We start from the raw sequence: 23868 nt of genomic DNA on the forward strand, positions 1-23868 counted from the left end.
AGAAAAAAATAGTAGGGACACCAGGGTAACGATTAAGCCACAGAAATCCCTGAAGTATTTGTGATGTAAAAAAAAAAAAAAAAAAAGAAAAGGCAGAGGACTTTGTACCAGTTGAAGGAACAAGATAAAACCCCAAAAAAAACAACTAAATGAAGTAGAGATAGGCAAACTTCCAGAATAATGATAGTGAAGATGATCCAGGACCTCGGAAAAAGAATGGAGGCAAAGATCAAGAAGATGCAAGAAATGTTTAACAAAGACCAAGAAGAATTAAAGAACAAACACCTAGAAGAATTAAAGAATGAAAAAGCATAGATAAACAATACAATAACTGACATGAAAAATACACTAGAAAGAATCAATAGCAGAATAACTGAGGCAGAAGAATGGATAAGTGACCTGGAAGACAGAATGGTGGAATTCACTGCCACGGAACAGAATAAAGAAAAAAAGAATGAAAAGAAATGAAGACAGCCTAAGAGACCTCTGGGACAACATTAAACACACCAACATTCGAATTATAGGGGTCCCAGAAGGAGAGAAGAGAAGGGGAGGAACCTATCAAAGAAAATATTTGAAGAGATTATAGTCAAAAACTCTCCTAACAGGGGAAAGGAAATAGCCACCCAAGTCCAGGAAGTGCAGAGAGCCCCAGGAAGGATAAACCCAAGGAGAAACATGCCAAGACACACAGTAATCAAATTGACAAAAAATAAAGGCAAATTATTGAAAGCAACAAGGGAAAACCAACAAATAACATACAAGGGAACTCCCATAAGGTTAATAGCTGATTTCTCAGCAGAAACTCTACAAGCCAGAAGGGAGTGGCACGATATATTTAAAGTGATGAAGGTTAAGAAACTACAACCAAGATTACTCTACCCGACAAGGATCTCATTCAGATTCGATGTTGAAATCAAAAGTTTTACAACAAGCAAAAGCTAAGAGAATTCAGCACTACCAAATCAGCTCTACAACAAATGCTAAAGGAACTTCTCTAAGTGGGAAACACAGGAGCAGATAAGGACCTACAAAAACAAACCCTTTACATTAAGAAAATGGTAATAGGAACATACATATCGCTAATTACCTTAAACGTGAATGGATTAAATGCTCCAAGCAAAAGACACAGGCTCGCTAAATGGATACAAAAACAAGACCTATATATATGCTGTCTACAAGAGACCCACTTCAGACCTAGGGACACATACAGACTGAAAGTGAGGGAGTGGAAAAAGATATTCCATGCAAATGGAAATCAAAAGAAAGCTGGAGTAGCAATACTCATATCAGGTAAAATAGACTTTAAAATAAAGAATGTTACAAGAATGTTAAAGGAAGGACACTACATAATGATCAAGGGACCAATCTAAGGAGAAGATATAGCAATTATAAATATATATGCGCCCAACAAAGGGGCACCTCAATGCATAACGGAACTGTTAACAGCTATAACAGAGGAAATCGACAGTAACACAGTAATAGTGGGGAACTTTAGCACTTCACTTACACCAATGAATAAATCATCCAGACAGAAAATTAATAAGGAAACACAAGCTATAAATGACACAATAGACCAGATAGATTTAATTGATATTTATAGGACATTCCAACCAAAAACAGTAGATTACACTTTCTTTGGATTGCACAGGGAACATTCTCCAGGATAGATCACATCTTGGGTCACAAATCAAGCCTCGGTAAATTTAAGAAAATAGAAATCATACCAAGCATCTTTTCCAACCAGAATGCTATGAGATTAGAAATCAATTACAGGGAAAAAAACGTAAAAAACACAAACACATGGAGGCTAAACAATACGTAACTAAATAACCAAGAAATCACTGAAGAAATCAAAGAGGAAATCAAAAAATATCTAGAGACAAATGACAAGGAAAACACATAGCAATACAAGCCTACCTCAAGGAACAGGAAAAATCTCAAATAAACAATCTAACCTTATATCTAAAGGAACTAGAGAAAGAAGAACAAACAAAATTCAAAGTTAGTAGAAGGAAAGAAATGATAAAGATTAGATCAGAAATAAATGAATTAGAAACAAAGAAAACAGTAGCAAAGATCAATAAAACTAAAGCTGGTTCTTTGAGAAGATAAACAAAATTGATAAACCATTAGCCAGACTCATCAAGAAAAAAAGGGAGAAGACTCAAATCAATAAAATTAGAAATGAAAAAAGAGAAGTTACAACAGACACCGCAGAAATACAAAGCATCAGAAGAGACTACTACAAGCAACTATATGCCAATAAAATGGACAAGCTAGAAGAAATGCACAAATTCTAGAAAGGTATAAGCTTCCTAGATTGAACCAGGAAGAAATAGAAAATATGAACAAACCAATCACAAGTAATGAAAATGAAACTGTGATTAAAAATCTTCCAACAGACAAAAGTCCAGGACCAGATGGCTTCACAGGTGAATTCTATCAAACATTTAAAGAAGAGCTAACACCCATCCTTCTCAAACTCTTCCAAAAAATTGCAGAGGAAGGAACACACCCAAACTCATTTTATGAGGCCACCATCACCCTGATACCAAAACCAGATGAAGATACTACAAAAAAAGAAAATTACAGACCAATATCACTGATGAATATAGATGCAAAAATCCTCAACAAAACACTAGCAAACAGAATCCAACAACACATTAAAAGAATCATACACCATGATCAAGTGGGATTTATCTCAGGGATGCAAGGATTCTTCAATATATGCAAATTAATCAATGTCATACACCATAGTAACAAATTAAAGAATAAAAACCATATGATCATCTCAATAGATGCAGAAAAAGCTTTTAACAAAATTTAACACCGATTTATCATAAAAAAACATCTCCAGAAAGTGGGTATAGAGGGAACCTACCTCAGCATAATAAAGTCCATATATAATAAATATCATTCTCAATGGTGAAAAACTGAAAGCATTTCCTCTAAGATCAGGAACAAGACAAGGATGTCCTATCTCGCTACTGTTATTCAACATTGTTTTGGAAGTCCTAGCCATGGCAATCAGAGAAGAAAAAGAAATAAGAGGAAAACAAATTGGAAAAGAAGAAGTAAAACTGTCACTGTTTGCAAATGACATGACACCATACATAGAGAATCCTAGAGATGCCACCAGAAAACTACTAGAGTTAATCAATTAATTTGGTAAAGTTTCATAATAGAAAATTAATTCACAGAAATCCCTTTAATTCCTCTACACTAACAATGAAAGATCATAAAGAGAAATTAAGGACACAATCCCATTCACCATTGCAACAAAAAGTATAAAATACCTAGCACTAAGCCTACCTAAGGAGGTAAAAAAGCTGCACTCAGAAAACTATAAGACACTGATGAAAGAAATCAAAGATGACACAAACAGATGGAGAGATATACCATGTTCTTGGATTGGAAGAATCAATATTGTGAAAATGACTATACTACCCAAAGCAATCTGCAGATTCAATGCAATCCCTTTCAAATTACCAATTTTTCACACCGAGTAGCTAAAGCAGTCTTGAGGGAAAAAAATGGAGCTGGAGGAATCAGACTCCCTGACTTCAATCTATACTACAAAGCTACAGTAATCAAGACAATATGGTACTGGCACAAAGATAGAAATACAGATCAATGGAACAGGATAGAAAGCCCAGAGATAAAGCCACATACCTATGGTTAACTAATCTATGACAAAGGAGGCAAGGATATACAATGGAGAAAAGACAGTCTTTTCAATAAGTGGTGCTGGGAAAACTGGACAGCTACATGTAAAAGAATGAAATTAGAACACTCCCTAACACCATACACAAAAATAAACTCAAAATGTATTAGAGACCTAAATGTAAGACTGGACACTATAAATCTCTTAGAGGAAAACATAGGAAGAACACTATTTGAAATAAATCACAGCAAGATCTGTTTTGATCCACCTCCTAGAGTAATGGAAATATAAACAAAAAGAAACAAATGGGACCTAATTAAACTTAAAACGTTTTGAAAAGCAAAGGAAACTACAAACAGGATGAAAAGACAACCCTCAGAATGGGAGAAAATATTTGCAAATGAATCAAAGGACAAAGGATTAATCTCCAAAATATATAAACAGCTCATGCAGCTCAAAAGTAAAAAAACAAACAACCCAATCCAGAAATGGGCAGAAGCCCTGAACAGACATTTCTCCAAAGAAGACACACAGATGGCCAAGAAACACATGAAAATCTGCTCAACATCACTAATTATTAGAGAAATGCAAATCAAAAGTACAATGAGGTATCACCTCACACCAGTTAGAATGGGCATCATCAGAAAATCTACAAAGAACAAATGCTGGAGAGGGTGTGGAGAAAAGGGAACCCTCCTGCCCTGTTGGTGGGAATGTAAATTGATACAGCCACTATGGAGAACAGTATGAAAGAGAAAAACAAATATCATATATTAACACATATATGTGGAATCTAGAAAAATGGTACAGATGAACTGGTTTTCAGGGCAGAAATAGAGACACAGATGTAGAGAATAAACGTACAGTAACCAAGGGGGGAAAGTGGCGGGCGGGGGGAGGTGGTGGGATGCATTGGGAGATTGCGACTGACATATATACACTAATATGTATAAAATGGATAACTAATAAGAACCTGCTGTATAAACAAATAAATAAAATTAAATTTAAAAATGTTAAGAAAAAAAGGGGCTTCCCTGGTGGCGCAGTGGTTGAGAGTCCGCCTGCCGATGCAGGGGACGAGGGTTCGTGCCCCATTCTGGGAGGATCCCACATGCCGCCGAGCGGCTAGGCCCGTGAGCCATGGCCGCTGAGCCTGCGCGTCCGGACCCTGTGCTCCGCAACGGGAGAATAGGGACTTCCCTGGTGGTCCAGTGGCTAAGACTCCGGGCTCTCAAGGCAGGAGCTAGATACCGCATGCCACAGCAAAGATCCCACACACGGGGGAATATCCCCCGTCCCTCAACTAAGACCTGGCACAGCCAAATAAATAAATAAATATTAAAAAAATAAAGAGCAATCATACTAAAATTAAACCTCAAGGAAATAAGAATTCTTATTTTGTACATTTAGAATTCATAACGTTACAAAGGTCTAGAAAACCATGTGCTATTTCTAAAAGTAATAAAATGAAAAGAACTGTATCTGCTGTCTATACATTTAAATGATAAACATTTTAAAAAGTATAAGAAAGTTACTGGGACTTCCCTGGTGGTGCAGTTGTTAAGAATCCACCTGCCAATGCAGGGGACACGGGTTCGAGCCCTGGTCCAGGAAGATCCCACATGCCGCAGAGCAACTAAGCCTGTGCGCCACAACTAGTGAGCCTGCGCTCTAGAGCCTGTGAGCCACAATTACTGAAGTTCGTGTGCCTAGAGCCCATGCTCCACAAGAGAAGCCACCACAGTGAGAAGACTGCGCACCACAACAAAGAGTAGCCCTTGCTCGCTGCAACTAGAGAAAGCCCAAGTGCAGCAACGAAGACCCAATGGAGCAAAAAAAAAAAAGAAAAGAAAAAGAAAATTACTGTCTCTTCAAGTTAGACACTATATCATATTTCTTTAATATTTTCACATTTATTCAGCAAATTTATTGATTTGTCCATTTCCTACATTGTGCCCTGTAGTGTGCTCAATGCTGGAAATACTAGGGTGAGTAAGAAAAATCCCTGCACATAGTTTGGTTCAGGAGACTGAAAAGTTTAAAAATTATAGCAATATATAATAATGACATTACACTGTATAATTTATAATCAGCGGTATAATATCACTAGAGAGCATGACATAGAATACAAGGAAGGACCCACATGACCTGGGAAAGTTGAAGAAGGCTTCTCCTAGGAGGTGACTCTTGAGAGATGAGTAGAGTTCGCTTTTAAGATAAAGGGCAAAGGACAAAAGGTCATTCTAAGGGATAGGGTTAGGGAAAGCAGCACTAAATAGGAGAGGCACAAGCAAGTGTTTTGCCTTTTAGGAGAATGGGATGTAGATTAGAATAGTTTGAGGGCAGTGTGTTTCGTTGGGTATAACAAAAAATGAGATAGGAGGAGTAAATTTGGCTAATACTAAAGCCAAAGGGGACTAGGATTAGGGGAGCAGGTGCCTAGGGCACACAATTTGGAAAGGTATTCTCTGGTTCAGACCAGTGCAAGATCCTTAGATATTAAACCCTAGGAAATTTTCTCCTTTCACCCTAGACCCTTGGTGAGAAAAAATTCTCTGTGGCAACAAGGAGTCATTAAAGAGATACATGATTGGATTTGTGTTTTAGGAAGAGTTGTGTTCAGAAGTCTGGCACTGTACTAGAGTAGACTGAGACTAGAGTCAGAAAAAATTGTTAGTGAACTCTCAAAATAGAAATAAAGAGGATCCATAGAGGAAACTTCCTGAGTTCTATCTCCCATGTAGTCGGTTCAAAGTCTATTGATTTTTATCTCCTAAGTAGTTCTCACAGCCATCTCCACTGCTAGGCCCTTACCTTCCTTTGTCTGGATTCTGCAATAGTCTCCAAACTATGCTAATCATTACTATCCAAGTAATCTAATATACAGCTCATCATGTCGCTTCATTTCTCAAAGTTCTTCATGGATCTTTAGAGGGAAAAGTGTACTTAGCAGACGTGATCACTCATGATCTACCTTCTGCGTCTAGTCTGTTCCACTACTCCCTGCCCTCAGTCTCTGCTCTAGTAATATCGACCCCTTACAAGTTCCCAATTAGCACATGGCCTCTTGCTGATGTGCTTTCACCTATGCTGTTCTCTCTGCCTAAAAAATCCTTCCTCCTCTGGCCCATCAGAAATCTTCTTTCTCAGCCTTTAAACCAATATCATTGTGTGTGTGTGTGTGTGTGTGTGTGTGTGTGTGTGATATTGGGTTGACTTCACCCCCTATTTTTCTCTCTTGGAAACTTTCATTCCATTCATCCACATAATTGTCTTTGGAGCTGCTCTGTTCTTTTATGCCCCTGACCTTCTGGTTGAATTCCCCTAGGCCTGCACTTAACCCAGGTGAAGACAATATGCCCATTATTTGGGATTTTTTAAACTAGGAACGCTGCTCTTAGAACTGTAAGATAGAAAACTTAAGAAATGAATGAAAAAGAGATCATAATACCAGGGAAAAAAGCTAAAGGCTTTGCCTAAGATTTTGTCTGAGGAATAGAGACGGATCCTCAGAAATATTCAGGGACAGTAATGAGAGAGAATAAAATTGGTTTCTGCTTACCCCCTACCAAATTCAGTTTGTTCATCAGATTAGGAACCACAGTTTAATTAGGTTTCTGTCACTTATAACCAAAAACAGAAAGCCTCAGCTTAAATCAGGGTTTCTCAACAGCGGCACTAACAACGTTTTGGACTCTCCTGTCACGTTAATGCAAAGGAATGTGACTCTTTTTTCCTCCAGTCCTGTTCAAGGATATTGCCAAATATCTACCAGGGGGCTAATATCCACTGTCCCCAGTTGAGAGACAGCAAATATTTGAGTCCTGCAATGCTGATCTCTGAGAATATTGTGAACAAGACAGAAATACAACAGTTCAGAGAAGATAGGCAAAAAATTAGGTGCACACAAAAATCTTAAGATAATTCAAATTCATAATAAATTCTCTGACAGAAACAGAGAGGATACTGAAATGAGAAGTAATGGGGTGAAGAGTGCTACTTTAATTAATTGTTTGTTTAAGAGTGCTACTTTATTATTTTTAAAATAAATTTATTTATTTTTGGTTGCATTGGGTCTTCGTTGTTGTGTGTGGGATTTCTCTAGTTGCAGTGAGCAGGGGCTACTCTTCATCACAGTGAGTGGGCTTCTCATTGCGGTGGCTTCTCTTGTTGCAGGGCATGGCTCTAGGCACGTGGGCTTCAGTAGTTGTGGCACGCGGGCTCAGTAGTTGTGGCACATGGGCTTAGTTGCTCTGTGGCACGTGGGGTCTTCCCGGACCAGGGCTCGAACCCGTGTCCCCTGCATTGGCAGGCAGATTCTTAACCACTGAGCCACCAGGGAAGCCCAAGAGTGCTACTTTAAATAGGGAATATCTAGGTAGGAATTAGGTAAATGAGGGAGAGGAGTTTGGTATCTGGTCAAAGTATATCTGACAAAAGTGTGTCTGAGGGAACAGCATTTGCGAAGGCTTATTCAGTCTCAGTTACATGAGCATTGAAATGTATGTTTTGTGCTTTGCTATTTTACTTGCCCTTAGTTGCAAAAACAGAGAAAGTATTTGCTTTGATATTCATTCCCTGCCCTGCCCCATCCCCGCCATCAGCCCCATTTGGAGAGCCTTCACTACCTGGCCTGATGCACAGCTCCAGGGCATACAGTTCACATCATATTGGACACGAATGGCACCTCCAGAGTTCTATACCAGAATTAGTGTGATTCAGCTGGGTGTTCACACTGTGGAATCTATAATCTCTCCTCTCTGAGAGGGGAGTTGATAGATTTCCCAATGATAGCATCCTTCCTTACAGCCTATTGTTGAGGTATTATTTGAAGAAAAGTAAGGGATTAAGGATTCTAGATAAAGGGATAAAAGGATAAATGTAAACCATGAGTTCCCAGGGAGGGTGGGAATCCATGAACGCTAAAAGTGGGAGAGAGATTGCATTGTCAGAGTGCATTTGCTTCATTTATAAGGACAGAGCCACAGCAAGGATTTGACCTGGTGTCCACATGAGAGGCACTTGCCTGCTGTCATCTAGGCAATGAGCCACACCTGCCTTGAACAGTCACATCATTTGTCTTCCCTTTACGTTAGGACCCCTGAAGGACAGGTAAGCCAAATAAGATGTCGGTTATCAAGCAGGTTGGTGGGGAAACTTTGGGGTTGAGCTAAATTTGCTCAAACTCTGCGGTAACATAACATGCCTGATACATTTTCCATGCAGGAATTTCTGGAGCAATGAATTTTGCCTTTTGTCTATTTAGTTGTCTTATTGATTCATGGAAAAACATATACACACACACACACACCCACACCCACACACACACATACACACATTTATATATGAGCTCTTTATTAGTTATATTGGGTTGGCCAAAAAGTTCGTTTGGTTTTTCTCCGTAAGATGGCTCTAGTAGTGCTTAGTTGTCTTTGACTTCATTCGAAACAATTTTGTTAGATTGTATTGTGACAGCTGCCATATCAGCATGCATTAAAAAAAAAAACTTATCAAAACTGGTGAATTTTTGTGTAGCCATTTTAATATTGAAGATGGAAGAAAAAAAGCAACATTTTTGGCATATTATGCTTTATTATTTCAAGAAAGGTAAAAATGCAGCCGAAACGCAAAAAAAGATTTGTGCAGTGTATGGAGAAGGTTCTGTGACTGATCGAACATGTCAGAAGTGGTTTGCGAAGTTATGTGATGGAGATTTCTCGCTGGTTGATGCTCCACGGTCGGGTAGACAAGTTGAAGTTGACAGAGATCACATTGAGACATTAATTGAGAACAATCAACGTTATACCACACAGGAGAGAGCCGACATACTCAAAATATCCAAATCAAGCATTGAAAATCATTTGCACCAGCTTGGTTATATGAATTGCTTTGATGTTTGTGTTCCACATAAGTTAAGCAAAAAAACCCTTCTTGACCGTATTTCCGCATGAGATTCTCTACTTAAACGTAATGAAAACGTTCCATTTTTTAAACAAATTGTGACGGGCAATGAAAAGTGGACACTGTACAATAAAGTGGAATGGAAGAGATCATGGGGCAAGAGAAGTAAAACACCAACAACCACACCAAAGGCCGGTCTTCATCCAAAGAAGGTGATGCTGTGTATATGGTGGGATTGGAAGGGAGTTTATTATGAGCTCCTTCCTGAAAACCAGACGATTAATTCCGACAAGTACTGCTCCCAATTAGACCAACTGAAAGCAGCACTCAACGAAAAGCATCCGGAATTAGTCAACAGAAAACGCATAATCTTCCATCAGGATAATGCAAGACCGCATGTTTCTTCGATGACCGGGCAAAAGCGGTTACAGCTTGGCTGGGAAGTTCTGATTCATCCACCGTATTCACCATACATTGCACCTTCGGATTTCCATTTATTTTGGTCTTTACAAAATTCTCTTAATGGAAGAAATTTCAGTTCCCTGGAAGACTGTAAAAGACACCTGGAACAGTTCTTTACTCAAAAAGATAAAAAGTTTTGGGAAGTTGGAATCATGAAGTTGCCTGAAAAATGGCAGAAGGTAGTGAAATAAAACGGTGAATATATTGTTCAATAAAGTTCATGGTGAAAATGAAAAATGTGTTTTTTATTTTTACTTAAAAACTGAAGGGGGGGCTTCCCTGGTGGCGCAGTGGTTGAGAGTCCGCCTGCCGATGCAGGGGACGCGGGTTCGTGCCCCGGTCCGGGAAGATACCACATGCCGCGGAGCGGTTGGGCCCGTGAGCCATGGCCGCGGAGCCTGCGCGTCCGGAGCCTGTGCTCCGCAACGGAAGAGGCCACAACAGTGAGAAGCCCGCGTACCGCAAAAAAAAAAAAAAAAAAACTGAAGGAACTTTTTGGCCAACCCGATACATATTTTAAATATCTTCTATTTGCTGGCTTGATTTTTCATCTCTTAATGGTGTCTTTTGATGCAGAGATGAGTTTTTTATAGGTGACACAATTTTTGGCAGCAATATTACTAAATAATGGAAACAGTTTCAAACCTCCTTTTTCAAAATGCTCTCTTCATTGTACAAGTTTCTTTCCAAAAGCAGTTCTCACCCATTTTTGAAACACAACTTTTACTTTGGGGCCATAGGATAAATGTATATATTAAAAAATTTTTTTGTTATTAGCATATCGCTGACAGCTACTTGTCATCACAGCAAAGGTCAGAAAATTTAAAACACTTGTCTTTTTTCAAATAAACCTATAAAACTCTCCTTTAAGTCAGATAGTACTTCGCTACAAGACATCAGGGAACAAATGGTTTTCATGATCGTTCTCTTATGTCTTTACAGAGGAGTATAAACATTTAGATATTTGATTTTTTTAAAATAAAAATTAACCACATTGCTGACATCCTGAAGCATGTAAACTGCAATATTTTGAAATATGCTGACTATCAGTGAACCCAGGATAGGTTGTGGTGCAAACTGAGGCCTTGGTGTCAATCCCTATGTAGGATGCTGGCAAAACTTCGTCTCTTCTATTTTTACCATACGAATAGAATTGAAAGCTCTCATATTCTCTATTTATTTCTGATGGAGATTGAGCGTCTTACATAACGCTTGAGTACAAGCTCCCATTTGGGAGACCAAAAAGATAGAGGTAAACAGACATGTTGAAACTAGCAATTTGAACAATTAATTAATATTAATTTAACTGTTTTTATTGTTTGCATATCAATCAATTGAACGGATTTTAACAGATCCATAAATTACAAGGCAGATCTCTTCAAATGCTCTAGTCACTAAGCAGATACTAAAGTTTCAATAAATATTTGATTTGATCTTGATTTTGGCTTAAGGGAAAATGGGAGAGATGAATTTCTACTTTGTAGATGTGGAAAAAGAAACGCAATGACTTTCAGAGAGTCTATGTCCTAAGACTTTGGGAGAAGAAAGAGGAGAGGAAGGAAAAAGGGTTGAATTGAATTAAGTAGTCTAATTTTTCTTTGCACAAGGTCGGAAACCTGAGGCCCTTCAGTGGACAGCCTTAACGCAAATTCTGTAATGCATAGAGACAGACCTGCTAATGGTCGTAGTGTGACTGCAGAAGAGGGGGAGAACACGTGTAGAAACGAAAAGTGCCCCAAATCTAAAACTGCTCTGCACGTACGGTCCCTGTGCCGCTAGCTACTTTGGAAGTCCCAGCGGTGAGAGCAGCTTGGGTGTCCACACCTGGACCCGGCCTCCGCGGCCACGCCCCAGAGGCGGGACGAGCTTTCCTCGCAGCCCCGCCCCTGCCCGCCCTCCTCGCCCTCCCGCGACGCCCTAGACGCCTGCGGCGGTCGCGGAGACACCGGAAGGAGCTGGAGCTGTTGCGGGAAGTGGCCGGGAGGCTGGTATCCCGCAGGTTGAGCTGCGGGTCCGTTTTCCGGCCATCCAGAAGCTACGCCGCCCCTTCTTAGGCCAGGGGAGGAAAAGAGGAGCTGGTGGGAGGTGCGGCCGCAGGCCACCGTCGGCAGCGCTGGCGGGGCCCGTGGGGAAGGCCGTGGAGGTGAGAGCGTAGTTGTTGGGAGGGGCGCGGGGCCGAAGTGCGCCTCGCCTGCAGCCAGGGGTTGGTCTGTGTTTTCGCTCCCGCGCGCCGGGGCTGTGGCTGCTGCAGCGGCCTCTTTTTCTTGGTTCGGGGTGGTGGTGGGCGCGCGGGTGGGTAGAAGGCCTAGGCCCCTCCGGTGCTCTGCGCTGCAGGGGTGATTGGTGGCCTCCCCAGTAGGGGCGGCGGAGGATGCGAGTCAGTCGTAGATTTGAGGAAGGGTCCCCAGGGGGCGCTCCCCTGGGAAGCGGGAGGAAGGAGGGGTGAGACGAGTCCCGAAGCGGGCCTCCTCTCTTTTCCTCGGTCTCCGCATGCCGGCTTATCAGCGCAGCACGGTGGGCGCAGGCGACTGAAAGCCCCGCAGTGCGCTGGCTCCTGGGTTCTGGTTTCGCTTTGCGGTGTAGTTGGGGTGATCGGACCCATTCGTGCAGCCCCAGGGGTCCCGTTATTCATTGTTTTCAGCAGGAAAACCTAGGCGTCATCGTTACTGAAATTTTTCGTAGACGAATATTTAATCCTGACTGTTTCAGAGGTTACCCCTTGCGGTCTGTCCATCCGCAGCTTTTGTTTGAGTCAGTTTCCATGGTGTGTGGTTTCCCAGACCTTTACTCTTACATATTTTATCTACTACAAAATGCTCTTCATTTGAGTATTTACAGGGTGCAAGTTGAGCTGTTGGATGATTCTGGGTGTTTTGCACTCAAGTATTTTTAGGGTTTACGTTCTCATATAATCAGTATAAGGCCGGGAAAATTGGGCCAGAGGAGAAAACGCTTGCAGGAGCATAGGCTCTAAACTTACAATAAGGATCTCTAGACTTCTTGCTTAATAGATGTATAGAATAGTAGAATTTTTTAGTTTAATTAGATTATTTTTCTTTTAAGGAAAACTTGTTTCAAAAAATAATGAGGCTGTTCTAGTTCCATTTCTGGTTGAGACAATTGTATCGTTTGGAAAGGTCTGACCAAAGCAGATTATAAACTATTTGATTTGAACCTAATACGAATATTGTTAGTGAATTCATGCTATTAATATAAACATGGGGAAAAGTAGGAATCTTATTGAAAGACAGTGCTAATTTTAAGGAAAAGTAATAGTAATAAGTTATACTACACCGGGGGCTTTATGTTATTTAATTTACTTTGGCAGGATTAAAAAAAAAGGATAGTACAAAAGTATTGCAGGAATAAAATATTTGACCTCTTGCCATATGCAAGAGGGATAGTCTACTTAAGATTGCTCCTTATTTTTGATCTGGTTTATAGCCAGCTTTCACTTTTTTGTCTTGAGCTCTTTATAACTTGCGCCTTTATAACCTATTTGTAACAAATAACAGTGCATTTAATGACGTTAGATTGTAGTAAATAGATCTTAATCGTTTGAAATTCAGAGTTAAGGAGATAATTTTTACATTTATTTATTGTTAGAATTTTCAATGACCTTTCACTTATACAATCTTATTTGATCCTCATGCCAGTCCTCTGAGTTAGAAATGCCAAGAAGTAAAGTCTTTTCCCGTGACAGAAGCATTTCGAGATTGTGTAAGGATCAGAATTTCCCTAAAGCCTGAAATAACCTTGCTGAAGTAACCTTTGATATAAATTGGAATTCACCTAAGTATTGGAGCACTGTGAAGTATAACATGGGACAGACTCTGGACTCTTTGCAAGGAAATGAAGTACATAAATGGTGAAAGATTTTTGGTGAGAAACATGAAATGTAGTCATTTCCCCAAAATAAAGGAATAAGTAACAGCTTTCTTTAGTGTTGTTTTTAAACTTTATTTAAAGTCTGCATTCGATTTCAGGAGCATTTTGATAAAATAGGTTAGTCCCAAAGAGTCTGAGATAAGCTCAGTTTGTTTGTCTATAAAAAGGAGCATGAATTTTGTACTAATACTTAAGAATGAATATATAAAAATAAATGTTCTTTTCAAAAGTTACTTTAGAAGGCTGTGTAGGTCAATATCTATGGGTCTATCAGGGAAAGAAAGCCCTTTGGAAAATAAAAAGAATGGAACATGGTTTCTACCCTTAAAGAATTTAAAGTCAGGCTTGTAGTCAAGTAGGGTAGTTTTTTACAGAACTGTGGTAAAATGTCTTATGACTATTACAATCAGGAATTTAGGTGAGGGAGACATTACTTGTGATTGAATCTTGATAGAGATGATATTTGAGATGAGTGAGCTTTGCAAGGTTTTCAACAGGCGAATATTGGAGGACATTTATTTTTTTATTTTTTATTTTTTATTTTTTTTGGTACGCGGGCCTCTCTCTGTTGTGGCCTCACCCGTTGTGGAGCGCAGGCTCCGGACGCGCAGGCTCCGCGGCCATGGCTCACGGGCCCAGCCACTCTGCTGCATGTGGGATCTTCCCGGACCGGGGCACGAACCCGTGTCCCCTGCATCGGCAGGCGCACTCTCAACCACTGCGCCACCAGGGAAGCCCCTGGAGGACATTTCTAAAAACAATAGATTATTGCGTTCCTGGAAAGGTACAACTTATATATGAGAAAGGATCGGTACAACAATTTGGCTGATAATAAGTTATGATTTATCTAAGTTAGAAATAGATGAAAAAGACAAATTACGAAGGGCTTCATTGAAGATGTTTGGTTAGAAGTGGTATGTGATCCATGTGAATGCAGAATGAGCTGTAACTGGGATCCCGGACCGGTGCACGAACCCGTGTCCCCTGCATCGGCAGGCGCACTCTCAACCACTGCGCCACCAGGGAAGCCCCTGGAGGACATTTCTAAAAACAATAGATTATTGCGTTCCTGGAAAGGTACAACTTATATATGAGAAAGGATCGGTACAACAATTTGGCTGATAATAAGTTATGATTTATCTAAGTTAGAAATAGATGAAAAAGACAAATTACGAAGGGCTTCATTGAAGATGTTTGGTTAGAAGTGGTATGTGATCCATGTGAATGCAGAATGAGCTGTAACTGGGAGATGATTGAGACCAAGAGAACACTTGGGCAGTTTTAGGTTAAGCAAGATCTTGATAGTGTCACTTTTGTGGCCCTTGTAGTTTCTCCAAAGTGCTATCTTGTAAGCAGACCTTGAGATAACATGGGTGCAGGTGAGATGCCATGAAGCACAAGTGAGGGAGTGGGTAAAGAGTCAGGAAAGGGAAAAAAAGCCAGTGATGAGCAACTGGGGGTTAATCCTGTGGAGATTTTTGTAGAGCTGCCTTAGAATTGTCCTACTAACTGAAGGGTAGCTGGGGAGTTTTTCCACCTACTCCAGTCCTCACTGATTGAGATTGTTCTTGAAATGTTTTGAGCACTTCCCATTGTCTTAGCTAGGGTTGGGCAGGCTCCTGTTGGTGGAGGTGGGAAGCTATCAGCATACTATCTGTACCAGCTGCAAGGTGAGCTGAAGGGATGGGGGCCAGATGTCAGCTGTGTTTGTTAATAGGCATTCTTATTAAATAATCAAGATGTGAAATAAAAGCCTCAATTTAGGTGGAGATCTAGAAGAAATGTGAGTTGAGAAGTGATGGATAAAAGAAGCAAGCAGTAGAATTTGGTAACTGGTAGAATATAGAAAATGAGGAGGGACTCTAAAATGCCACTGAGGTTTGAGAGTTATGTAACTTGTGATTGAGGAAGGTTGACAGAAGGTCACTGACATTCAAATTAGTTATTTATTTCAGGAGAATAAAGGAATTACACGGTGTTGAAGAGTGTTGATAAAGTAGAGTGTAGGTGACCAGTCATTCAAAAGGGAAAGTAGGGTGGAGATTTGAACAGTGCTGCCACCCCTACTAGATGCACCGTGTCTGACCCATGCTTGATTGGGCCTTTGTTAAATTAGCCTCTAAATGCCTGGGGCTAGCGCGTCCTGAAATATGGCAGTATGGTGAAAATATGAGACTGAATGTGACATAGAAGAAGATTTCTTACATTTTAAAACTATTTATAAAATCCTGAAGGAGGAATTGCTAATATTTTTAGTAGAGGCATTATTTAGATGAATAAATTCTGATTCTTTTTTATAATCAACAATATTCTGGTAAAGAAAAAAATTGACAAAATTTCTTAGAGTGGTTCTCATTTGAATATGGTGGTTGCATTTGTTTTTCCATGATTCTACATGTTCTACTTAAGTAGTTTTAATGACTGCCACATAATGTTGATATTCTGTTAATTTAATTACCCCTCCATCTTGCTCAGAAGTGACTTAGGGTGAAAATTACCATCAGCTGGTTTGCGCTTCTATTAGAACTCTGTTATATTCATTGATTCTTGTTCTCCATTTCTCTTCCTCTTGCTTCCTCCCTCTTCTCTCTTCCCCCTCTGCTTAGTGTTTGTCACAATTATTTCAACTAGATAAGGCTACAGTTGACTATACTTTGCTGTTATTGGACAGATTTTTTTTCTTTGTAGGAAATGCTGATTAATGTTTACAAATCTTGATTAAGGACTTTTGTTTAAAGCGAGGTTGCTGGATTGGAGCTATGATTTTGGGTGGTTTATTGTGGCAGTGTTAAGAATAGGTTCTAGAACAGCTAGATTGCAGGTAGAGCAATCAGTTAGGAGATTATATAGTTCTCTTAATAGACTCAGTAAGCTTCTCATTAATTACACTGTTAAGGGTCAAAGGGACAGATGTTTTTAAGAAAAGGGAAATTAGAAGATTAGTACTAAATTTCTTTTTCTTTGTTATGATTTCAACGAAAATTAAGAACGATTAGGGAAAGAGTTATTGGACTGTGAGATCTGTGCGAAGATTTTAAGGAGTTTGTGTTTGCTAGAATATTTGTTTAAAGGACAAGAAACACAGTTCTTTTTTTTTTTTTTTTTTTTTTTGCTGTACGTGGGCCTCTCACTGTTGCCTCTCCTGTTGCTCTGGACGTGCAGGCTCAGCGGCCATGGCTCACGGGCCTAGCCGCTCCGCGGCATGTGGGATCTTCCCGGACCGGGGCACGAACCCGTGTCTCCTGCATCGGCAGGCGGACTCTCAACCACTGTGCCACCAGGGAAGCCCTAAACACAGTTCTTAAAAGTGCTCATCAGGGAACTTCCCTGGTAGCACGTTGTTTAAGAATCTGCTTGCCAGTGCAGGGGACACGGGTTTAAGCCCTGGTCAGGGAAGCTCACATGCCGTGGAGCAACTAAGCCTGTGCACCACAACTACTGAGCCCGTGTGCCACAGCTGCTGAAGCCTGCGCGCCTAGAGCCCATGATCTGCAACAAAAGAAGCCACCGCAATGAGAAGGCCGTGCACCACAACGAAGAGTATCCCCTGCTCACCGAAAGTAGAGAAAGCCCGCGCACAGCAACGAAGGCCCAATGCAGCCATAAATAAATAAATAAATTTAAAAATAAAACAGTGCTCATCAGGAGACTTCCCTGGTGCCACAGTGGATAAGACTCCACGTCTTATCCACTGGGGGCCCGGGTTCGATCCCTGGTAAGGGAACTAGATCCCACATGTGTGCTGCAACTAGGAGTTCTCATGCCACAACTAAGGAGCCCATGAGCCGCAACTTAAGACCCGGCACAACCAAATAAATAAATATTTTTTTTAAAAAGTGCTCATCAGTATATTTTATAGATTAAAAGTCTCCACAGACTCTTATTATGGATTGATTTAGAATAAAATAAACTTTTCTGCCTATTGTACTCTTTGCTGATATTGATACTTCTATTGTCAATTTTTTTGGCTTGCTTTTGTTGTATAGTAATTTTCTTCTATGGTAAATATGGAAAAATAAGCTGTAAGGTTATTATAATGTTGTATTTTTACAATTGAAATAATTTTGAAACCTAGTATTTAAAATAATACAGTTGGGCTTCCCTGGTGGCGCAGTGGTTAAGAATCCACCTGCCAGTGCAGGGGACACGGGTTCGAGCCCTGGTCCAGGAAGATCCCACATGCTGCGGAGCAGCTAAGCCTGTGTGCCACAGCTTCTGAGCCTGCGCTCTAGAGCCTGCGAGCCACAACTACTGAGTCCACATGCCACAACTACTGAAGCCCGCCCACCTAGAGCCCATGCTCCGCAACAAGAGAAGGCACTGCAATGAGAAGCACACGCACTGCAATGAAGAGCAGCCCCCCACTCGCCACAACTAGAAGAAAGCCGCGCACAGCAACAAAGACCCAACACAACTAAAAATAATAAATAAAATAAAAAATAAAATAAAATAGTACAGTTGGGGGCTTCCAGGGTAGTGCAGTGGTTAAGAATCCACCTGCCAATGCAGGGGACACGGGTTCGATCCTTGGTCCAGGAAGATCCCACATGCCCCAGAACAACCAAGCCCGTGCACCACAACTACTGAGCCTTGCGCTATAGCACCTGCGAGCCACAACTACTGAAGCCCGCGTGCCTAGAGCCCGTGCTCCACAACAAGAGAAGCCACCACAATGAGAAGGCTGTGCACTGCAACGAAGAGTAGCCCCCGCTCGCCGCAACTAGAGGAAACCCAGGCAGAGCAACGAAGACCCAACGCAGCCAAAAATAAACTAATTAATTTTTTTAAAAAAGTTTAAAGTAAAAGATAAAGTAGTACAGTTGGACTAGTCAGATTAGTTGTAGTAATGGAACAGTTGTATAGGTTGAAACTACTGACAGGCAAATCAGTTTTTCTGCAGAGAATCTTAGAATTGACTTTAGGGCAAAGTGCTGTCCTTTGATACACCTGACAGTTGGTCTTCCAGCCTCTGTGTGTAACAATGATGGGGAACATCCTACTTCCCAAGGTTTCACCTTCCATTTTTATATAGCTCTGGTTGTTGAAAATCTTCACCATTGACTGGAGTTGCTATTTCTAAATTTCTCAAGTTATGCAAAAAAGAAAAGATGTCTCTTACTTTGGTCATAATGTCCAAATAATTGGAACGCATGTATCAAGTCCTCCAACTTTTTTTTTTTTTTGGCTGCTTGGAGCGACTTGCGGGATCGTAGTTCCCCAACCAGGGCCTGGGCAGTGAAAGCGCCGAGTCCTAACCACTGGACCGCCAGGGAACTCCCCTCAAGTCCTCCAACTTTTGCCTTCTGCTGTCTAAACATAACATCCATACTTTCAATTTTTCTTCATAATAGTTAACATTTATTGAGTGCTTACTCTCACTCTGTTCAAAGTAATTTATATATGTTAACAAATGTGTTATATAACACCCCCCCAACTCCACGAGGTAGATTTTTGTAATTATCTCAATTTTATAGATGAAGGAACTGACGCACAGAGAAGTGACTTAACCCTGGTCACAAACCTAGGACATAGTGGAGCTTGGATTTGAACCCAGGTAGCCTTGCTCCGGAAACTTTACTTTTAGCCATAGTGTTGTCTTTATGACGATACAGTTTTCAAATTATTTAAGACTGTCTATGGAAGGCATTTGTATTCTGTAGCTTTTAGTGTTCTTCATAAACAAAACATTCACTATATAATCTACTTAGTTTATGAGTACAATAAGACTGACTTCTCTTTTTATTCTGAAACCTACTCTGTTGATAAATTGAGTGAGAACTGCACTGTTGTTTCCTTCATCTTCTAGCATCTAGAATATAAATACCTGCAACCCTTTTTTGGCCTTACTTTAGACAGTAGACTCTTTGAATGCCAGTGTAGAATACTATATCCATCCTTGTTAATCTTAGCTCATTTTTCTAAATAAAATGTCATTTCTTTAATTATTTTTATAATTTTATAATTAGATTTCACTAGCCTGCCTTCTATGTCTTTATCCAGATTTTTGTTAAAAATTTTGAACAGTTCTGCTATCTGCTAATACAGAGTTTCTTCTGGATTCATATTAATCTTCTGTGTAACTAATAAATTAGCAACTAGTTCTCCTGACAGATTTTTTTGTCACAGTCGCTTGATTCTGATTCTTTATAGATAGCTTAACTTTTTGGAATAGAATAGAAAATGGAATATAGGCAGTTTTTCAATATTAAAAGGTTCTCCTTAGGTTACCAACTATGTCTTGATGTGTAACAAATATTAATAGCACTGGTCCCTATGCTTTTCCTGATTTAAAACTTGAATGTCTGCTATTCTGTTATTAGGATGACTGAGTCAGAATTTGGGGCCTGAAGATTTGGGGATTGTACTGCTAAAAAGTAATATCTTCCCCTCCCACTTAAAAGTAATATCTTCAGAAGCAGTTTTGAATCTACAGATAGGCACTTGAGCCCCTGCCAAAGCTGTACATCATACAGCATGATGCTGTCATTTCAAACTGGAAGATTTTTCAGTTGTTATTACCATCATTATTGCTGAGGAGATTTCAAATTGTCCAGATAGGGTAGATAGAGGGAAAAGTTGTCTGATAAAAGATTGCAAAGGTCAGGACAAATTGAGGTCAAATTATGGAAAGCCTTAATTTCCATGCACAGTTTGAATTTTTTTTGCTCTCTAGTAATTCCCAACCTGTGATCCCCAAGCTTCCAGAGGAGTCTTAGAGTTTTGTAGATTAATAGTTTTGTAGATTTGTATATTTTGGAGATTAATCTCTTGTTGGTTTCTTCGCTTGCATATATTTTCTTCCATTCTGAGGGTTGGCTTTTTGTTTTGTTTATGGTTTCCTTTGCTGTGCAAAAGCTTTTAAGTTTAATTAGATCCCATTCGTTTATTTTTGTTTTAATTTTCATTACTCTAGGAAGTGGATCAAAAAAGATCTTGTTGCAGTTTATGTCAAAGAGTGTTCTGCCTATGTTTCCTTTAAGAGTTTTATAGTGTCTGGCCTTATATTTAGGTCTTTGATCCATTTTGAGTTTATTTTTGTGTATGATGTTAGGGAGAGTTCTAATTTCATTCTTTTACATGTAGCTGTCCAGTTTTCCCAGCACCACTTATTGAAGAGACTGTCTTTTTTCCATTGTATATTCTTGCCTCCTTTGTCATAGATTAGGTGACTATAGGTGCATGGGTTTATCTCTGGACTTTTTATCCTGTTCCATTGATCTATATTTCTGTTTTTGTGCCAGTACCATACTGTCTCGATTACTGTAGCTTTGTAGTATAGTCTGAAGTCAGGGAGCCTGATTCCTCCAGCTCCGTTTTTCTTTCTCAAGATTGCTTTGGCTATTTGGGGTCTTTTGTGTTTCCATACAAGTTGTAAAATGTTTTGTTCTAATTCTGTGAAAAAATGCCATTGGTAATTTGATGGGGATTGCATTGAATCTGTAGATTGCTTTGGGTAGTATAGTCATTTTCACAGTATTGATTCTTCTGATCCAAGAACATGGTATATCTCTCCATCTGATTGTTCATTTTTGATTTTTTTCATCAGTATCTTATAGTGTTCTTTTTTTAAAAATAAATTTATTATTTTTATGTATTTGTCTGTGTCGGGTCTTAGTTCCTGTATGCGGAATCTTCTTTGCGGCATGTGGGATCTGTCGTTTCAGTGAGCAGGACTCTCTCTAGTTGTGGTGTGCAGGCTCTAGAGCGTGGGGGCTCAGTAGTTGCGGCACACGGGCTCTCTAGTTGTGGTGCACAGGCTCCAGAGCATGCAGGCTTAGTTGCCCGTGGCATGTGTGATCTTACTTCCGCGACCAGGGATCGAACCTGTGTCCCCTGCATTGTAAGGCAGATTCTTAACCACTGGACCACCAGGGAAGTCCCAGTATCTTACAGCTTTCTGAGTACAGTTCTTTGGCCTCCTTAGGTAGGTTTATTCCTAGGTATTTTATTCTTTTTGTTGTGATGGTAAATTGGACTGTTTCCTTAATTTCTCTTTCTGATCTTTTGTTGTTAGTGTATAGGAATGCAAGAGATTTCTGTGTATTAATTTTGTATCCTGCAACTTTACCAAATTCATTGATTAGCTCTAGTAGTTTTCTAGTAGCATCTTTAGGATTTTCTGTGCATAGTATCATGTTATCTGCAAATTAATTCTCATAAGTTGTTTAAATACCAGAACATTAATAGCAGAATGGAGAGAACTAATCTTTCTCTAGTCCCCCTTTCTTCTTTGCTGTGAGGCAACATTCTGAGTACATAACCTTCAAAACTGTATTTTTATACTTTTACAGTGGATATGTACATAGAGATACAATGTGCTATTATGCACGTTTTGTTTTGGGGCTTTTTTTTTGAACATTGTTTTCTTATTTTTTTGTTTTTTTAAATTTTAACTGAAGTATAGTTAATTTACAATGTTGTATTAGTTTCTGGTGTATGGCAAAGTGATTCTGTTGTACATATATATATTCTTTTTCACATATTTTTCCATTATAGTTTATTACAAGATAATTAAATATAGTTCCCCGTGCTCTACAGTAGGACCTTGTTTACCTGTTTTATATATAGTAGTTTGTATCTGATAATCCCAAACTCCTAATGTATTCTTCCCTCAGGTTTTAAATTTTTACTTCAGTGGTATCATAGAGAATGTATTATTCTGCATCTTTCTTTTTTTCCATTCAACATTATGTCCTTTAGATCTATTCATGTTGATAAATTATCCATCCAGTTCATGAAGTCAAACTGATGTGTAGTGTTCAGTTATGAATATATATGTATATGTATATATATATCCATTCTTGTATTGATGCACTTAAAACATTTTACAGTCAAAAGTGAGATAACATACTGTCTAGAAAGCAGTGAGAAGAACATTTCCATCTCATTGGCAAACATTGGTATTAAGAGGAAAATGTATAGTTTAAATACTTTTATTATTAAGTAAATAAGAGAATTCAGTTCCCATATTTAGGGATTAAGAAAATAAAACAGAAACCAAATAGGACATGGGAATTAAAGATAAAACTGTAGTTAATGGAATTGGAAACAACAAAACAAAAATAGTGGGAAGGATAAATCCCAAAGCTGGTTCTTTGCAAGGACCGATGAATTAGATAAACCTCATATAGAAGAGAAGAAAATGGAGTAAAAATATGCAATATTAGGAATGGGGAAGGAGACATCTTAGATACCCAGGTATAGGAGAAGTTAACGGAATTTTATGCAAACCTTCTTGAGAATACTACATGTTATGCCATGATGCCAAAGTTGAATGTCGAGATTAATGGATAATTTTATAGCAAAATATAAATTAATAAAATTGACCCAAGAAGCAGAAAAGTTGAATTGACCACTTCTTGCTCAAGGATTGAAAAGGTCATTGAAGATCTGTCCTTGAAAGAGGCAGCATAGCAGATGGTTTCACAGCTGACTTTTATTTAGTTTATAAACAACATGTAGTTTTTTTAAAAAACCGTATTCTATGTTATTAAAGATGCAAAGCTACTCAGTGCATTCTGTGAAGCACACATATTGGGTTGGCGAAAAGTTCGTACGGGTTTTTCCATAAGATGTTACAAACTTCTTGGCCAACCCGATACTTTTATCCCTGATTAAAAATGCTATCAAAAAAGGTCAATCTCACTTACATCTAGAAATGCAAAATTTCTAAATACAGTATTAGCCAATAGAATCTAGATATGAAACAACAGACTAATAGTACATTTTGACCCAGTAGGGTGTATTACATCAGTGCAAGGATCCTTAGTATCAAGTCTGTTAATATAATAGATAATATCAACAAATGACACAAGGAGTCTAGAAAGCCATCAGTAGCTGCTGAAAAGGCATTTAAAAAAATCTTTATTGGAGTATAATTGCTTTACAATGTTGTGTTAGTTTCTGCTGTATAAAAAAGTGAATCAGCTATATGCATACGTATATCCCCA

General features: G+C 39.4%; 1 protein-coding gene across 4 annotated transcripts in view; it reads left to right on the plus strand.

Annotated features, from left to right (window-relative positions):
• The window catches only part of USP33 (ubiquitin specific peptidase 33), an 85344-nt gene that overhangs the window by 6132 nt on the left and 55344 nt on the right, over nt 1-23868 (plus strand). For 2 of the 4 annotated variants that reach the window (XM_024119559.3, XM_024119560.3), the window contains exon 1: nt 13641-13912. The exons of 1 other annotated variant lie outside the window; for it this stretch is intronic. In XM_024119559.3, coding sequence (XP_023975327.1) covers nt 13883-13912 — 30 coding nt within the window. In that variant the 5' untranslated portion in view covers nt 13641-13882. Of the gene's footprint in view, nt 1-11958; nt 12174-13640; nt 13913-23868 lie in introns of those variants that run through there. One more of the 4 variants, XM_007123355.3, reaches the window with a different exon arrangement.

Source organism: Physeter macrocephalus, chromosome 4 (assembly GCF_002837175.3).
Source record: "Physeter macrocephalus isolate SW-GA chromosome 4, ASM283717v5, whole genome shotgun sequence".
Lineage (NCBI taxonomy): Eukaryota > Metazoa > Chordata > Mammalia > Artiodactyla > Physeteridae > Physeter > Physeter macrocephalus.